Consider the following 17,665-nt stretch of genomic DNA (forward strand, 5'->3'; position numbering starts at 1 on the left):
CCTCAATTTAATAACTTCTCTGTGAAGGAGAAAGCTCCTTTTGTCATCATACCATTGTCTGAATAAACATTGATGGTGAAGGGGGGTGACATTTCAAAGCAAGCTGATGGGACCTCAGTGAACCAGAGCATTTACCATTTTGCATTTTCCTACAGATACCACCAGCGAGGAAACCAGTTTTGGCACAGCCTATGCACCACTCAGTTCCGTGAACTCTATGCATTGGGCACTATCCATAATGATCTCTATGTAATAGGAGGGCAAATGAAAGTGAAAAATCAGTATCTGGTCACAAACTGTGTGGAGAAGTATTCCATGGAGCAAGGCACTTGGAGAAGCACAGCACCTCTTCCAGTACCACTTGCCTGCCATGTAGTGGTGACAGTGAAGAATAAGCTCTATGTGCTGGGTGGCTGGACACCACAGGTTAAGAAATGTGCCAGTTATTTTGTTTTGTTTGTTTACTAACAAGCAGAGCTATTGTTGGTGCATATGATGTGTAATTTTATGGTGCTTCTTGCATAGGAAAAGTACATCAGTGATAACAGAAGAATAAAATGCTCACATTCCTCTGATTAAACATCTTTTGTAGGAAAATCAAACAGGGTGAAGAGGAATAATATCCATCTTATGCCATCCTCACTGTAAAATACCAACTTTAGGGAAGGCAGTTCTTTCATAGAGATGTGCACAGTGAGCAGGAGTTTAAAATACATCTCCTGTGTCAACATTGGTTCATTTGAAATAGCTACTGTGTTAAACACCTCATTAAAAAAAAAAAAAAACCCACACAAAAAACCCCAGACCTTGAGTTGAAATAACTAAGATGATAGTTAGTACTTATTTGGCACTTTTTTGTCATCATACACTATGAAAAAAGGCTATGATTAACTTCAGCCTTCTTTCCCTTATATACTGTCCAATTAATTTTTCCAGGTATCAGTAAATAATGGTATTTATAGACTCATAGAATCACAGAATTATTAAGGTTGGGAAAGACCTCTGGGATCATCAAGTCCAACTATCAACCCAACACCCCCAGGCCTCCTAAACCATGACCTGAAATGCCATGTCTACACGTTTTTTAACACCTCCAGGGATGGCGACTCGACCACCTCTCTGAGCAGCCTGTTCCAGTGACTGACCACTCTCTCAGTAAAGAAATTCTTCCTAATATCCAATCTAAACCTCCCCTGATGCAGCTTGAAGCCGTTTCCTCTTGTTCTATCACTAGTGACCTGGGAGAAGAGACCAACACCCACCTCACTACAACCTCCTTTCAGGTAGTGGTAGAGAGCGATAAGGTCTCCCCTCAGCCTCTTCTTCTCTGGACTAAACAACCCCAGTTCCCTCAGCCACTCCTCATATGACCTGCTCTCCAGACCCTTCACCAGCTTCGTTGCCCTTCTCTGGACACACTCGAGCACCTCGATGTCCTTCTTGTAGTGAGGGGCCCAAAACTGAACCCAGTACTCGAGGTGCGGCCTCACCAGTGCCGAGTACAGGGGCACGATCACCTCCCTGCTCCTGCTGGCCACACTATTCCTGATACACGCCAGGATGCCATTGGCCTTCTTGGCCACCTGGGCACACTGCTGTATTTAAATCATACACAGGCCCTTAACTGAGCCCTGTCTTCAGAAAGTGTGTACACAGGTAAATTTAAGGGACATATTTATATCTGAAACATAAAGTTCACCTCAATTTCTCAGGAAACTTTCTTGGTTAACCAAAATTCATTTTTTTGATTTTCATTAAATTATAGTTTAAATGAAAAGTCAAAGCATTCTATGGAAAACAAATTCCTTTAATCAATCCATTTATGTTTCAGTTGCCTTTCTTGGCCATGTAGTTTTAATGGGAATTTTCAGCATGACCACAGATGCCATGTTCAGCAGTACGGGAATATACAGAACTGTGCTATAGGGAAGATGGATGTCAGGGACAGTGCTTGCTCTCTCAAGTTGCTCCCACTACGAAAGATCTTTTTTAGGAGCGTAGCCCATTCTTATTTACTGCTTGCTGCAGTTTAAATTTGAGCATTCAAGATAAAGCCCCACATTTACTTGACAATGAAGTAGAGCATCTGTAATTCTTATTGCCAATAGCAATATGTTCAGACTGTCATCACATCTTAGTGGTTTGTGTTCTGAAATAAATTACTGTTTAAAGTATTTAAAAGTGAGATGCACTCACCAAACAAGATTTCCTCCTTTTTGGGTATTTTGAGTGCAGGAGTCCCCAAAGGAGACAACGGAACAATCGGAGAGTATTTCTGATACTGAAAAACTGAGCAAGGATACCTCACTGTTTAAAGAATTAAAATAGGAAAAAAAAGTAGAAACAATCTGTCTTTAGAAATACTTGAACTGAAAGATATGTTATATCACAAAGACAGATGTTGAAGTCAGACAACCAGCTTTGTCTCTCTTAATAGTTCTCCAGAACAGATTGTGGCTTAGAAGCACAAGTCAGGAATATTGAGCCAAGAATGGTTTTAAAAAAAACACAGGCACCTTGGAAACACCTGAGGTAGATACCTGCCAACCAGTACTATTGTAGCAATATATGGAAGTCTGAGTTTACATATAAATAGACTTGACATGAGCAGATTAACAGTACTTGATTAAAACCCATAGATTTGTCAGATTAGGGTGTACCTGAACAGATAAAGGCAAATTAGCTGAAGCTCTCAAAAAAGTGCCTTCAGACCAGCACTGCAGAGTTCTGAATTCTTCTGGTACCATATAACTCCTACACTCACCTGTCAGATGTGGTGGTTGTTTATGTGGGGCTACCACAGCTGCACTGTGAAAGCAAATGAGTTCATCAAGCCAGGAGTTGTCCCTATGCTCAAGCAGCACTGAATGTTCTGTCAATCCTGAACAAATACTAACAACGCAGCATTGATAGAGTGCTGTAAATGTATGTGTCCATTACAGAACAGAGATAAATACATGTTCCCTTCCCACTCAGGCTTTGCAATTGAAACAAGGCAAGACAAAGTCAAGCCAGGACATAAAATGACATCTTAGGAGGGCAAAGACTCAACTCACAGAAGCATTGCTCAGTCTCAGCATTGGTCTAGCCTCACTGATGCTAGAAGAGTTAAAAACCTAAGCAACTCCAGCCTTGGTAACTGGGGGCTCTTAAAATGGGAGGCAGCATTTGGTGAGGCTGAGAGGAAGGTTTCAGACCCTTGAGACAGATAGAAGGGCTGCTGGATCTTATGTTTTCTGTACATAAAGGGCACACTGTGCACTCTGAGGTGAACATTACCACAAAAATGAGGTAGGATGTGAATTTACAGTATGTCAAATTCTGTCTGCTCCTAAGTATATGCTTACTCTGTGTTAAAAATACACCTTATCCCTCTTTCAGTGTTTCATACTTATGATGAAGAAAAAGCATGCCCTGGGCACTGGTTTTCTCTCTATTATTACTAGCACTTTACAGCAGCCTTGTGAATGAGGTACAGCCTGCCAGAGCTGGGCCTGTGAATGTATTGTTACTACCCAAATCCTCAGCTTTATTGCTGCAGAATATAGATACATTCTTATTCATTTGCCTTCTACAGTGTACTCCCAGCCACAAGTCATGGGTGCTGTTAAACCCTAGTGAGTACGAATCACTTTGCAGCTATAATTGATGTGTTTATGTTATTTATCTGCTCAGCTGTCTGCTGTGATTAATTGCATGCAGGCATGTGCAGAGGGCTCCAAATGTTGTATTATTATATGGCTGTCATATTTCATACAGATGGATCTGCCTGACGATGAGCCGGATCGATTAAGTAACAGAACATTTCGGTATGACCCAGGCCAAGACAAATGGACAGAAGGCGCACCAATGAAGTACTCCAAATACCGCTTCAGCACAGCCGTAGTCAACAGCGAGATTTATGTCTTGGGTAAGAGGAAACAGATTTTTAACAGATAGTACCATGACTTTTTCTTCTTTACAGTAGTTTGCCTCTGTGAAGTGAAATATCTCACCCTTTGCTATGTACACAGGACAAAGTATGTCGGACTAAATGGATAGTATTTTTCTAGAATTATTTTTTCCCCGCATCGTTTCTTCCTCCCTTAATTTATGTAGATTAAATTAAGTGAATGTTTAGTGTTCTGGATTTATGTAACAAAGATACTTTGCTTTTTAAACTACTTTTCCTGGATTATCAGAGTGTGCTATAAATAATGAATTTTAAAAGGTGGGTAAAGAAGCCTTGTTAGCACCGTTTCACAGGTGAGCTGTGAAAAGCTAAAGAACATACCCAGCACCATCAAGGAATGGCATAGGGAAAAAAGAATTTGGATCTCCCAGTCAAAACCAACATTATTTGTGGATTCTGAAAAAATTAAACGATTCATTCTCTTCCACCCACCTCAACACAGTGCATTTTTTTGAAGATCAAAACTTTTAATTTTGTAATTTTTTAATTGAATCTTTTCAGGTTTTTGTTTCAAAACAGTATTTTGACCAGAAGTTTTAAGACTTGTGTGAAAGAGTTCAATAATCTCCTACCCCAAAATCTTCTGTCCCAAAATGATCCCCATCCATATCCCCAGTTCTACAGTTCATCTGTAACATGACTCTTCCTAAAGACCATCATTCATGGTCCCAACCCAACCTCTGTCCAAGCCAACAGAAAGAACATCACCTGTTTCTGAACACTAGCAAACACATCAGAAGGTGGCAAGCAAGGGATTTTCTGGAAGAGAAAATGGTGATGTAAGGCAGGAAAAGGCAGATGGAGAAGAAAAGCATTGTTGGCATTGGGAATGATATGGGGAAAATGTTGAAGGAGCATCTTGAAAGGAGAATAGGAGCCAGAAAGGTGACCAAATGAAAATAAAGCAGGATTATAGATAGGTGTATAACTGGAAAGTACTTGAAGAAGTGGTGAAAAAATTTCATACAGTCAATTAATCCACAGGTGGGCTGTGCGTTATCCGTGCCCTTCCATGCTCCCAATATCCTGTGGGCAGCATCAAAGAAGAAGAAGGTAGCAGCCACATCAGTTCCTCAGAACCTTTCAATCCCTTCTGCTTCAAAATACTCCTGCTTACAATCTTATCAAAATGAACACAAAAAAAAAGTATGGTCTTTCCAACTTATACATCTCCTGTATAAGGGTCATTCTGGTTTTGTATGGGTTGTTACATACCATGGATAAAGGAGCGTTTGTTCCTGGCATGTAATACAGAAAGCATTTTGCAGGGGGTGTATTTAAGAAAGGTGTCTTTAAAGTAGAAGAGGAAAATGGCTTTAACACTGCATTTGTCTTCTTTTAGAGAAACTTCTTTCTCTAAGGTGGCTTGAGACAGGCTCATAGTCACAACCAGAAGAGGGGGAAAGAAACCTATATGGAAAAGAGAGTTTTGCAAACAGGAAATAATTTCATTATTGTCAAAGGTTAGTGATAGAGAACATCAGTATGCTGTTAAATAACAAGAGTGTTGGCTCCCAGGTTCAATGGTGCTTCAAAAATGTGGAAACTCCATCCTTTGTAAAAGGTTATATATATATAATTATTTATACTGACACTGATGATGTAATGGGGCACCAAAAGCAGCTGTAAGGGTTGGGAAGAGAAAGCTGTATTCATACATTTCGGTAAGAAGCATTCCGAGATCAAAACCACAAATGCTGCGATGACACAAGAGGGTCAGGATGAAAAAAAAAGGAGCTGCCTTGGGATGTATGTGATAAAACCAATTGACAGTCTTCTTCACAGCAAGCCTGACACCGAGACAAGGAAAAGGAGTGGCTAATAAGGAAAAGTGCATCCATTTTCTTCCCTCAAAATCTCACAAAGAAAGAATATCTCAGTGATTACAGGAGAGAAATGTACAGATTGAACAGAAAGCACAGTATTAAATCTGAGAAATGCCTGTTTAAATGGCATTGAGGAAAGTTCATGGTCTCACAGACCTTCACAAGGATTTTGCTAACGTTAAAATATAAAAAGCGTCATTTTATTATGTATAGTTGCCAGTGCTGCAGTAGTCAGGGAGCTGAATACTTGAATTCTTTCTTACATGTCAGCCAGTACCAATAACCTTTTTTTGTGAGAAAACCTTTGTTAACAATCAGATCAGCGTGTGGGCCAGAACAAGCTCTTGCTCTGTCTCCATCGCTCTTGTTGGTCCACGCACCTTCCCATGAGTAGTCCTTATTCAAGCAGTCCTGAGGGAACCAACACACTTAATCCTGTGATTAACAATTTTCTGCACTGGACCCTTCACTCTTGCCACTAAACGTAACTGAATACACATAAAAGCGATGTTTGTTCTCAGTTTTGACAGTGTAAATCTGGGGTAATTTCACTGTAACAAACTTGCCTGTAATTTATACCAAAGGTATAAGCTCACTCTCTGCTCCAGGGAGGGGATTTTTGACAAAGACTGTGCTATTTTTACCATCGTGTTTCCCAGCCTGCCTCCTTTCTGATGTTCAGTCCACTCAAGGTGTAACTGCAGCAAGTGTAGACATGAATGAATTACCATCAGGTAGGAAGAATATCAGTTGCAGGGGAGACATTTTGACCTAGGTCTGAGCTGTTTTCACAAACTCCTGATTGCCTATTTTCACCAACCTTGCAAGGACTTTAATGTCCATAAATCTGTAAAATTTGGTTGAAACTGGCCAACAGGTACAAAAGCTATGAAAGGCAGACAAAATAATGTAAACACAGATACAGAACACACATGAAGGTAGGGTAACTGCATGAGTCTTGTTTCCTTAGGAAATCAAATAATATTAGAGCTAATTGTTTTTAATTGAAAGGAAAACCTGACACTAAGCCAAAAATTATTTTTCAACAAATTCGATCTTTGAATATGCTGCTTTAAATCCACCTTTAGCTGTATGGGTGGAAATGAAGATTTATCTGTTAAAATTGAGAAGACAATGTGGTTGGTAAATGTTAATCATCGTGGTCTCGAAACTCTGTGGAAGAGATCAAAGCATTTTCCAAGACCTCTCAAAATGATGAAGCAATTTCCAAAGGAGTTCTGTTTGGAAACAGTGATACAATCACTGATATTGGCATCTTATTCTGCTGATACCACATGTGGCCTCATGTCCAGCTGTAAACTCCCACTTGTCAGCTGTAATTAAAACCTCACACAGAAAAGCTACCTTCCACTGTTCATTTGTGGTGACAGGTTCTTGTTACCTTGTGAGTTCTTAGGCTGTTGGGCTGTGAGGTGCGTACAGTTTTCCTTTGGAAACAATTGCGATGGTAACCCTGGTGGGGTGAATGGGCAATTCATGGCATTGAAAGGAAGACAGTGAAAGCACTCTTAATCTGGCTGATGTGGTACTTGATCATGCAGATGAAATTCATGAGAGAATGGGAATGGAAGGATGGAAGCTGATGTTGACAGACCAAAGAATAGCAACTGCCATGAGGATAGTAAAACCACTTAAGGCTGATCAAAGCCATGGATCCCTCAGACATCACCCTGCATCACGAGGAATGTGGGGCACTATGCAAGTCTAGAACTATGCTGTCAAGGGCCATTTGTGCAAAACGACATTCTGAAGAGGATCACAGCTTGTAGGTTGTCCTCCTGTAGTGACCTCGGAGACATCTATGCTCAGGCATAATGACTAAGCTTTCGTGCTACAGATAAGAGAGAAACTTCCGTGGAGTCTCTACTATTGCCATTTATACCCTTCTCACTTCAAATAGGGGTTCCCCATGGTGAAGTGTGTGTGCACAGAACTTGAACATCTAACAGGCTCCCATGGAGCCCCAGTCATAGGACACTCAGTGAAGGGGCAATTCAAAGCATGCTTGATGTCAGTGCTTGGATTCCCACAGCATCATCCGCTTTTCATATCATACTTGTTCCTTATGTGGTGCACTGTCTCCATGGGCTTCCTGTAGTCTGCACACATCTAAGAAGATCCACTGGGGGCTGCTGGGGTCAGAGGAAGGGGAGGGAGGGAGGCAAGGTGGAAAAAGGTAAGTGTAAGATTTCTTCTGTATGCCATGAGAACCAAGACCCTCTTCCAGAAATAAAAACATGAAATAAAGAAATATATAACTGTAGCTGGGTATACAAAGTAGTGTTGCAGAAAGATGAAACGTCTTTCAAGCAACTCTTGAAAACAAAGTCCTTAAACAAAGTAAGTTTGTCAGCTCTTTCAGGCAGGATCTCTGACTTCCTGTACAGTTCATACAGGTGTCAGCACATTCGGGATTAGGTGGGACTCTAGAGCAAAAATGAAAAATCACTGCACTAAAAGTTGATCCTCTCTAATGTCTCTGATGTGTGAATGCAATTTCTATCATAAATATGAAGTAAAAAGCATAGATGGAGCACTATCTTTGAATAAGATGCTGTAGCGGACCCTTTGATATACAAGTCTAATTTTTGCTCTCAACCATGCAGGTGTAAATCTGTAGTAAGTAGTCTGCTGATCGCAGTTATGTTGTGTCAGACTCATTTTGTTCTAACCCAGATCAGACTCTGACGCTTTGCCTTTGAAGTGTTAATTTCTGAAAAGTCCTATTGGCACAGAACAGAGAGTACACAGTCACTGTCCAAAAACTCTTCGCAGCCTAATTGCCAGCTCCAGCATGTAAAACCCTAATGACTTAAACGGAATGATTCTAGAGTCACACTGATGAGAGGAAAATGAGGAATAGATTAGAGTTTTTGGTCTGAGTAATAGCATTGTTCAGGAACCTGTACCATGTGCCTTAATCACCAGTCCTGTAATGTAATTTTCTGTTTGTTGTGTAATGTTCCTAGAGAATCTTATGCTATTTATACAGTGTACATAATCCTCAAAAGTAAATGAACAGCATTTCCTAAGGCTCAAAATCCTTTCTCCTATTCATCCCATTTGATTGGTCTTAGCTCTTTCTCTCCATATTTTCCCAGGAACATAACTATATTCATTGGAAAGCCCAAGAAAGAGCAGTATTGTGTTCTTAATGACAGAGGCAATTGAGACACTTTTGGAAGAAGACCAGATGGGAGGGCTTTATTTAAGGTCATGCATTTTAATCTCTTTCTTAAAAAAAAAAATATTCTTTCCAGCTAAGTCTCTGAAAACTCATTACAGCCAACAGACAAATTAGGAAAATTTATCCAAATGAACCCATTTGAATACCATATTCATTAGCTTATGTTAAAACACATTCAGTAGAACAACTGTCTCTGAAGTACAGGTCACTGGTAAAAAATGTTGTATCACCATGACAGCTTTAACCATGTGTTGCTTTTATGTTATATAATTCCTGCTTTATAAATAAGAACATATAGAAGGGCTTAAATGAGAAATCCTATTAGGGAAGATTTAGGAATCAAAGAATTCTTGTTTATCCTCCTTAGCCTGGCAACCCACCTCTTACAATTTGTTTTTTTTCCTCCGAGTTCTTGCCGAGAGCTTCTTTTAAAAGTTTTAAGCAGTTGAATGAGGTTCAATTAAACTTTGAATGCCTCGGTCATAAAATACTTATTTGAATATGTACTTTGGGGTCTCTCTGGAAAGGAAAGCATGTGTAGGAGGGGCTGGAAGGAGATATTTTAGCTTTCATGCTGGAGTATTAACTGTGCATTTGAATAACACCTTCTTCTAAAATAAACACGTCTATTTATAAATATGCTTTGGACTTCTGACAATAGCAGCTTATGGGCCTGATTCTGCTCTGTTGTACCTGTGCGACAGCCTCCGTAGTGCCTCTGCGCCGGGAGGCACAAAAAAGGCAAAATTTGGTCTGATACATGAGATCAGAAATGCCTCCTATTCACTTAAGGATTATCAAAGGAAATGCGAACAAGGCATTACAGGAGAAAAGAATGAGCTGGAACTGAAGTGTTGACCATGTTTAGAAAGACAATTATCTGTTTCTTCAGCCCTGCTTCTAATCAATCTTTTGCCCTCATGTCTTCTGCAACCTGCGTTACGTCATCTGCTTTGCTCTGTTTTAGAAGAGAGTGACAGTGCTCCTCAGTTTCATCTTCAGAAGTGCCTGCCAGGGCTAGCTTTCTTGATCCCTTATTTCTCTGAGAAACCACTATGCAGCCCTGCTTTGCAGAGTGAGAGAGAAACCTAAGTGCTGAAACTCTCAGATTAGAGCTCTTGAAGAGTAATGATGGGAAATGTTATGTAAGAGATTAGCACTATTAAATCCATTGTGCATTCCAGAGATCAATTCAATAGTGAATTTTATGGGAGGCAAAGCTTAGATTTCACTTGCTTTTTGGAGAATTACTCCTTTTTTGTCACCCATTTCCCTTTGTTAAATATTCAGAGGCACAAGTAAGAATATATGTTGCTCAGTATTGTGATCTGAGGACTTAATTATGTGATAAAGAATTACAGTGTCAGTGTGCTGAGGGCACTAATGGGTCTTGATCATCCTGACCAGCATCACCTGCGGCCTCCACCCACACCCTCTGTCCATAGGCCCAGGAGCATCATTTAAACACAGGCCTGGCACATTAGTACCTTCTTGACACTTTGCCTTTGCCTGACAACTGCTGGTAGGATCTTTTGCATTCACCTGCCACTGGACCTGTGGAGCTGCCCCCCCACCCCCCAACAGTGCGTTTATTACATGGGTCATCTTCCCTTTGGAAGCAGCTCTGCTCTTGTTGCTCCCTGATATACTGCCCTGGCTGAGAGACTGCTGTTCATGTCTAATTTCAGGTGTCTGCTAGTGGGGGAATCAAATGAAATGGTAGGATGTCTGAAATTCAGAGGTCCCCATCACCCTGGCACTCTCAGGGGAGTATGTAAGCTCTTTTCAGTCCTGTCTGGACCACCAACCACCTTGTAGGTGTCATTTTGGTCACCTATCCTGTCTGTGCAATAAACAATCTAGACTTGGATCTGGGTGACTATCCTGGGGGGAAAAAATTGTCCATGTTGGACTCAGCTGCCTGGCAAATTTAGCTGCGTAAGAGTTTGGTGTGGGTAAGACTTGGAAGTGCAATTGCTCTGCACCAGTGTCTGCTTTTACAAGTATCAGTTACATGGGTGAAGTCACTGGGTACATGTAGGTAGGAGTGTTCCCTATCGCTTGAAACAAAACTGCATGTCCGTGTCACTCCTACAGAAATACACAGATATATCTAAGGCACTTAGTTCCTTTGCACTTGGTGAACTAATTATTACTATTGACTCTACCACTCCATTGCTGTTACAGAAATTCCCCCTCAAGTGCTGGAAGGGTGTTCTGTTATTACAACTGATGTAACTGAAATTCCATTCAGTCTTCTCAGATGAGCACAGGGTAAGAGGAAGGCAGCTGGCCTCAGCCAAAGGAATATGCTTTGCCTTCAGCTGGCTATGAGCAGTGTGTAGGTATAGCAAGGCACAGAACTGCACCTCATTGAAATTCTGAAGACTTGCTAATCACCTAGCCTGCTTTGCCTTCTTGCATCAAAGGCTTGTCTTCTCTATCCTGATTTCTTAATAAAGATAATGTATTTTATTTATATATTTATTTTACTAATGGAACTTCATGTTAAATTTAAAGTCCATTAGAACCACTGCTTATGGAGTGCCCTTGAAAAGTACGTTTGATTGCAGAATCATCCAAGCGTGATATGGAAAGCTCTCAAGCTTTAATGGGTTTGGGAACACAAAGGTGGCTTCACTGGCTTTTTTAGTCCTTCAGTGGCATCTGAAATATCTCCTAGGGAAAGTACATATTGTAAAAAGCCTAATGTGTTGAAAGGGTGTATTTGTAAGGGGGGGTGGGAGAAAGACTGGATTCTGGGATTAAATCCTAATGTGTGATGAATGTGAAAATGACAGAAACACTCAAAACTGCCAGTGAGAAATCCATCTCTCCCTGCACAAAGGACATATAATTGCACTTTATGCAGAGAACTAAGCCAGGTGGTGTCGAATTTGCCTGCTTTGCTTGTGATGAGATAGGTAAATGTGTGTTAATGAAGGATCCTCCTCAGCATCCATTCCAGTCTGTGGGCACTGAAATCACAATTGCTGCCCTTCTGCACACCTGTTGGGACTCTGGGGAGGCTGTGACCACAGCATGTGTGTTTTAATGACCCCATCTATAAATCTGGGTGTTTAAGGTACAATGACAAGTACAGATCCACGCGCTGGTCGTGGGTCACTTGGCACAAGAGACTCCCCCAAATGACCTACAACTTTCTACCCTCTTTACTGCACTCTCCCTTAGCCTTTTTAAGGTTTTCTCTATTTTATGTAGAGGCTCCTGTAGAAGCAGAGCAGGAACTCAGTTACTCAGCTGCTCTACTCAGAGAACATGAAATAAAGACAATCTTCATGGTCTTAACTGTAATTCCATATGTCTGCACTTATATTCCTAATGTTTTAATAAACCTGAATGAAGAAGACTGTGGGACATGATGATCTGGAGCCGTGAGTGGCGGAGCACAAAGCAGCCTGAATTGCCTGACACAGCAAGTTTCTTTTTTCTGCCAGTTTGAAGTCTTGCATGGTATACACATTGTGGATGATGGATAGCCTGGTTAACGTGAGATGCCTCCACTCGGTTGCAGATGTGAACTGATTTAAGTTTGAGAACCTTTTTAGTTGATTTGTGTATATAGTTCTTTGGAAGAGGCCTGAGACATCAGTCTACATAGAGGAAAAAGAGTATTGCCTCCCAGGAGTGTTTCTCAACTACCACATCTAGGAACACAGCAAAGCAGTGCTGGTACAGTCTAATATCCTCAGATTCCTTTGTTAGCAATATTTCAATGTTAGCATTGCTTTAGAAGAGGAGATTGAAAATCTTGATTCCTTGTTTTTCAGAATACTATCCTTCTAAGCTTGAAAATTAAACTTTTACTCCCCTCTGATTTTTCCTTCTTACTTTCTATTTGCTGAGAACTTAGCTTTGCCCTTGTTGTAAATTGAACATCAAATTGAATTTATCTGAAATAGCTGTGGAGACTGTAAATAATGGACATATTTTTATACCTTCAGGACTGTGTCTGATAATGACAGTAGTAAAGGAGGTTAAATTTAAGTTGCTCAACTATCCAACGAAGGTTTCATAAATCCTTGAAAATACGTGGTAGCCTTTAAACTCTTGAAAAGATGCTCCAATAGGTCATGGAAGATTATTTTCCTGATAACTCTACAGGAAAATGTTTGGAGGTGGTTCACATGGATTGGCAGCTGAATGTCTTCATTAACTGGTAATGGTTGTGATTTTTTGCAAAAAGTCACTGACTGTGCTATATCAGTTTTGTATCTGATTATTTCTGTTCTTTCTGAAGATACCATGCCCTACAGTTACTCAGATTAGAAAATTACAATAAATATGCGCTAAGAAATAAACAGCAATTACACTTCTAGAAGAGTTCTGGGGCACTTTGTTCACTGCCCCCCTTGAAATATTGAGGCAATCAGCAAAGCTATTGTTAGACTCTGACATGCCACATGCATTCCCTAACTGGTACCATTCATTCCTCTGATTGAACAAGATGCTCTTCCATTCTTCTGATGAAGACTTTTTCCCTTGGGTGAGTGCATACTCTTCAGTGGTGTACAGTAACACCTGGGCTAATTTTAAAAAAAGATAGCTTGATAACCAGCAGCAGTCTGCCTTTGGCACCAAAAAGCTTTCTTGTGAACAGATCAGATTAGTCTGTGGGGAGCTTTAATATTATTGGTTCCCAGTTGAAACTGGCTTGAGTATCTCTTTCTGCATTACACTGCACTCTGTAGGCTGTACATACCCTGGTACCAAATTGTCTTGCATGCTGTGCTCTGATTCTACTGAAGGATGCTATAGAATCAGGAAGACTGATAGGCTATCAATTAAATAGCTTTATGAGTTAAAAAAAAAATTATTAGCCCTTAAAACTTTTATTTATAAATCTAGGGGAATAGCGTCCTCTCCCTAGAGTGTCACCTCTCTTATAAGCCATTAAGGATAGTGGAGAATACCGCATAGAAGTGGGTAACGCTCCTGGCATAAAAAACAATACAATAGTAAATGTTCAAATTCTGAAACGTATTCTTGCTTCCAAATAGCCCTAAGGAATAGCTCAGTGAGACTCCACTGTGAGAAAGGCTCAGCATGACGATGCATGCAACCCCCTCTTTGGCATGGAAATGATTAGCAAAATTCCATGACCACAATTACTCCCTACCTCAGCTCTCTTAGGTGAACTTCAGGGGAGGAGCCCATCAGAGCAAACGCTGCTTAGCTGAGGCTGTTAAACTAGTAATGAAAACATTTGGATGCTAGCCTTCTTTAAGCACACGTTGAGGGGAGCCTGATACAAACTTCTAGGACCTTGTTGTAGGTATTAGTAAAGATTTGCTGTGCATGGAAAAGGAACTGAAAATCAAACCCAGTGAAGGTTTTCAAATTCAAATATTGAACTGAGCCAAATGCTGCTAAGTTCAGCTGGAGGAAAACTTCCTGCTGATGATAATGGACACTGAATTTGGTTCTAATTTTGCTGCTCTGATACAGGCATAATTCATCTTGTCTTTACCTGACTCTAAAATACAGATCAGGAATACAGTGGTAGCAAATCTGAAGCATTACAGTTCCCATATACATGTCTCTGCCTCTTGCAAATACCTTTGGAGAATGCACAGAAGGTTGAAAAAGTAACAGTCCATATTAAGAGGTAGATGGAAAACCATATGCAAATAAAACGTTGAGCTCTGGGGGCTCATTTCTCTGGCAGACCGGCTTAACAGCACTGGGGCAATATATTTTAAAAGCAGCCTCATCGACCTTGCACATGTTATTCTTGCAGTTCTTTCCCCTTGTATATGCAAGAGCATAATTACATGCCATACAATGCATTTTGGATTTGCACAACTGAGCAGTCCTACATGTGTATCTGGAAAGCTATTCTTCATGTGGAAATTGCTTACATATTGCAGTCATTTTATATTTAAAAGTGGTCACATACACACATATGCACAAAAGAACTGCTTCAGCATGCCATCAATGCTCATTGCAGGGTACTGTGTCCATTGGCAGAGATGGAAAACCTGCAAGTAAGTCAGCATATTAATTCTCAAGGCTGCAAATTCAAAATCTGGATTTGATCACTGGAAAGGATTTGGAAAGGCAGTGTTTACACTGTGATTTCAGTGTACAGTGTTTGCAGCATGCATTGAGATCTCAGGTACATCTGAAGCCTGTTGCAGGACTTCCCAGCAAATTAAAACCAGGATCTATTTCAATCCTGCACATCAACTGCAGGCATCCCAATTAACCCTTCAACAGTAGGGCTTTGTCACAAGTAACTCAACTGGCATTCCTGCAGAGTGGATGGGCTTGTTTCTGGAAGTGGATTTCCCTTAAGAAATAGGTGTAATCTATTCCTTTTATTAGAAAAGATGCCCAAAAAATCCAACTGATCCTTGATTAACAAGTGTGACAGTCAAATCCACTAACACTAATTGGAGAATAACTTTTGATCCATTGCAACTTAATAATAAAGCAATTTGTCCAGCATGCAGAACAAGTAATTATGACAATTTCTACTATATAGGCAGAAAACAAGACAAAATACCTTTGTGTTTTGAAGACATGCTGCTTGTCCTTCCTTTGATAAAAGACTTCAGAAAGGATCTTGCTTCGGTGTCTGTAGATAACGTGCAGTAGCCTCTGCTTTGAGTTTACTATCTAACAAATTTCTGGAGCTGCAAAAGGGAAAAGAAAGGGAGGGACATGAGGACATGTAAACAAAAAAATTACATAGCCAGTGATGCATTTTTCAGCTGAACATTGGACTGCTACATTTGTCCTACATATCTTTTGCAGGAGGAATTGGGTGCCTTGGTCATGACAGGGGACAGACACGGAAATGTCTTGATGCAGTGGAGATCTATAACCCTGATGGAGACTTCTGGAGAGATGGACCTCCCATGCCTTCTCCCCTCCTCTCATTACGAACAAACTCTACCAGCGCAGGCTCTGTGGAAGGGAAGCTGTACCTCTGCGGAGGATTTCGTGGAGCAGGTACTAAAATGAGTCTGACATTCTTTACATAGTTGAAATCAGTTTCACTGTACGCAGACTGACCTGTTGACCGACCAACTTTATCACATGGCACTGGCATGGCCTGGAACCACAGAGCTGATTCAGCCCTTTGGACTGTTGGCTCCTAAAGTCAATATGAATTGTGTTCTGTTTATCCATTGCTTTTTTTCTTAACAAAACATGAAAAATTAAGGATATTTCTGATCTGCACTAAACCTGTCCAAATCTACATCCAGAGCTACTGAGATCAGTAGCTTAGTGTGTTATGGACATTAAAGAACTTGGACATATTTGTTGAAGATTAAGGCACTATCCATCTGTCCTTAGCAAAGCTATCTGGCTCTGCCTATTTATTTACATGCTTTTTGTAACCAGTGTTGAAAAAGCTTGAGTATCTAATGGCATACAAAGAGACTCAAATTCCAGATCTGGTGATTTCAAATAATCCTAGCCCTGCGGCCACCCTTCTCCTTTAAGTCTTCCTCCTCCCAACTGTGCTCTATCTAAATCTTCAGTACTGCTAACCATTATTTTTTTGATTATAAATGCAAAGAGTCTCTCAAAACATGCACACTTAAACTCTCCTGCTACACAGCAGCTGCTACCCCAATTTCCTTTCTAGGAGAAAGCAATAGTACAGATGCATTATCCACTGCTTATAAATGTCATGTCAGGCTCACTGTTGCCCAGGAATGGCCATGTAGTATCACTGGGTGACATGTTCTTCACATTACACTGACTCTAGTTGCTTCAACTTTTACTTGTTTAACAAACTCTAAACTTAAAGCTGCTGTTATTTTAGAATGATGATTTTCATCATTAGTTCACAACTCACCTTCCCCTCCCTTCATTTGCTACTGTTTGAGGAAGCTGCTTCCTGAAAACAACTATACGGTAGCTCTCTAACAGGCATGTTCTCCTGTCATCTATGATGGAAGTTCTATGACCTCAGAGCAGTTAAGGTTATGATACATCACTGTGTTTCCATAGCAAACATTGTGCCATCATATTTGTCTTTTTCTGAGCAGTATTAGGAAAAAGCCTGAAGTTAGAGGATGCAAATCTCAAAAGGCTCATCATTTGCACTGGCATATGAATCAATTTCATTCAAGATGACTAACAGATGAGTATGATTTTTTCTGAATAAGGTAGCTTCAGAGCCATAAAAAACACCCTCTGTACAATACCACCATGTTCTGTCAGTGAGTCATGTATAAAAAGTGGTAGTACTGGGAGAGGTTGAAGGTCCCCCAGTGGATTTCAAGGCGGCCGTCTTTTGTATGTTTGTATAATCCAGGTCAATGGGGTCCTAACTCCTGACTGTACTGTTGCAATCTGTATAATTATGTATAGAACTCCCCTGCACTAAATGTTATTTAGATTGGAAAACAAGAAGTCAGAGTTAGAAAATGCCAGTTTTGTAGTTACCTGCACAACCTGAATTCTGACCTCCTAAGAGTGCATTTTGTATGCCAGCAAAGAAATAGTATGTGATTGTGTTGTTAGATGTTATGATGTCTATTAACAACAGAGACAAAATAAGAGTCTCGCTCTCAGTTGTAAATCAGATGTATCCAAATGTTTGAGGAGTTGAGAGGAAGCTGTGCCTTAAAGATGAGCTTCTTAATATGACTTTCAAGATACTGAAAGCAAAGGGCTTTCTAAATCTTCATAACAGTA

The 17,665-nt window shown here is 40.4% G+C and overlaps 2 protein-coding genes across 6 annotated transcripts in view; one reads left to right on the top strand and one right to left on the bottom strand.

The window, feature by feature from the left end:
* MGLL (monoglyceride lipase) overlaps positions 1-16,021 on the bottom strand; it is a 110,259-nt gene extending 94,238 nt beyond the window's left edge. Inside the window, exons 1-2 of one of the 5 annotated variants that reach the window (XM_064453764.1) lie at positions 15,940-16,021; positions 15,516-15,645 (exon numbers count right to left, since the gene is read on the bottom strand). In XM_064453764.1, the coding sequence (XP_064309834.1) occupies positions 15,516-15,534 (19 nt within the window). In that variant the 5' untranslated portion in view covers positions 15,535-15,645; positions 15,940-16,021. Of the gene's footprint in view, positions 1-7,855; positions 7,932-15,515; positions 15,844-15,939 lie in introns of those variants that run through there. The other 4 variants (XM_064453763.1, XM_064453766.1, XM_064453765.1 and 1 more) reach the window with 4 other exon arrangements.
* KBTBD12 (kelch repeat and BTB domain containing 12) overlaps positions 1-17,665 on the top strand; it is a 32,563-nt gene that overhangs the window by 1,930 nt on the left and 12,968 nt on the right. The window contains exons 2-4 of the mRNA XM_009514073.2: positions 156-426; positions 3,760-3,910; positions 15,767-15,964. Of these exons, the coding sequence (XP_009512368.1) occupies positions 156-426; positions 3,760-3,910; positions 15,767-15,964 (620 nt within the window). The remainder of the gene's footprint in view (positions 1-155; positions 427-3,759; positions 3,911-15,766; positions 15,965-17,665) is intronic.

The sequence above is a fragment of the Phalacrocorax carbo genome, chromosome 6 (assembly GCF_963921805.1).
Source record: "Phalacrocorax carbo chromosome 6, bPhaCar2.1, whole genome shotgun sequence".
In the NCBI taxonomy this organism is placed as follows: domain Eukaryota; kingdom Metazoa; phylum Chordata; class Aves; order Suliformes; family Phalacrocoracidae; genus Phalacrocorax; species Phalacrocorax carbo.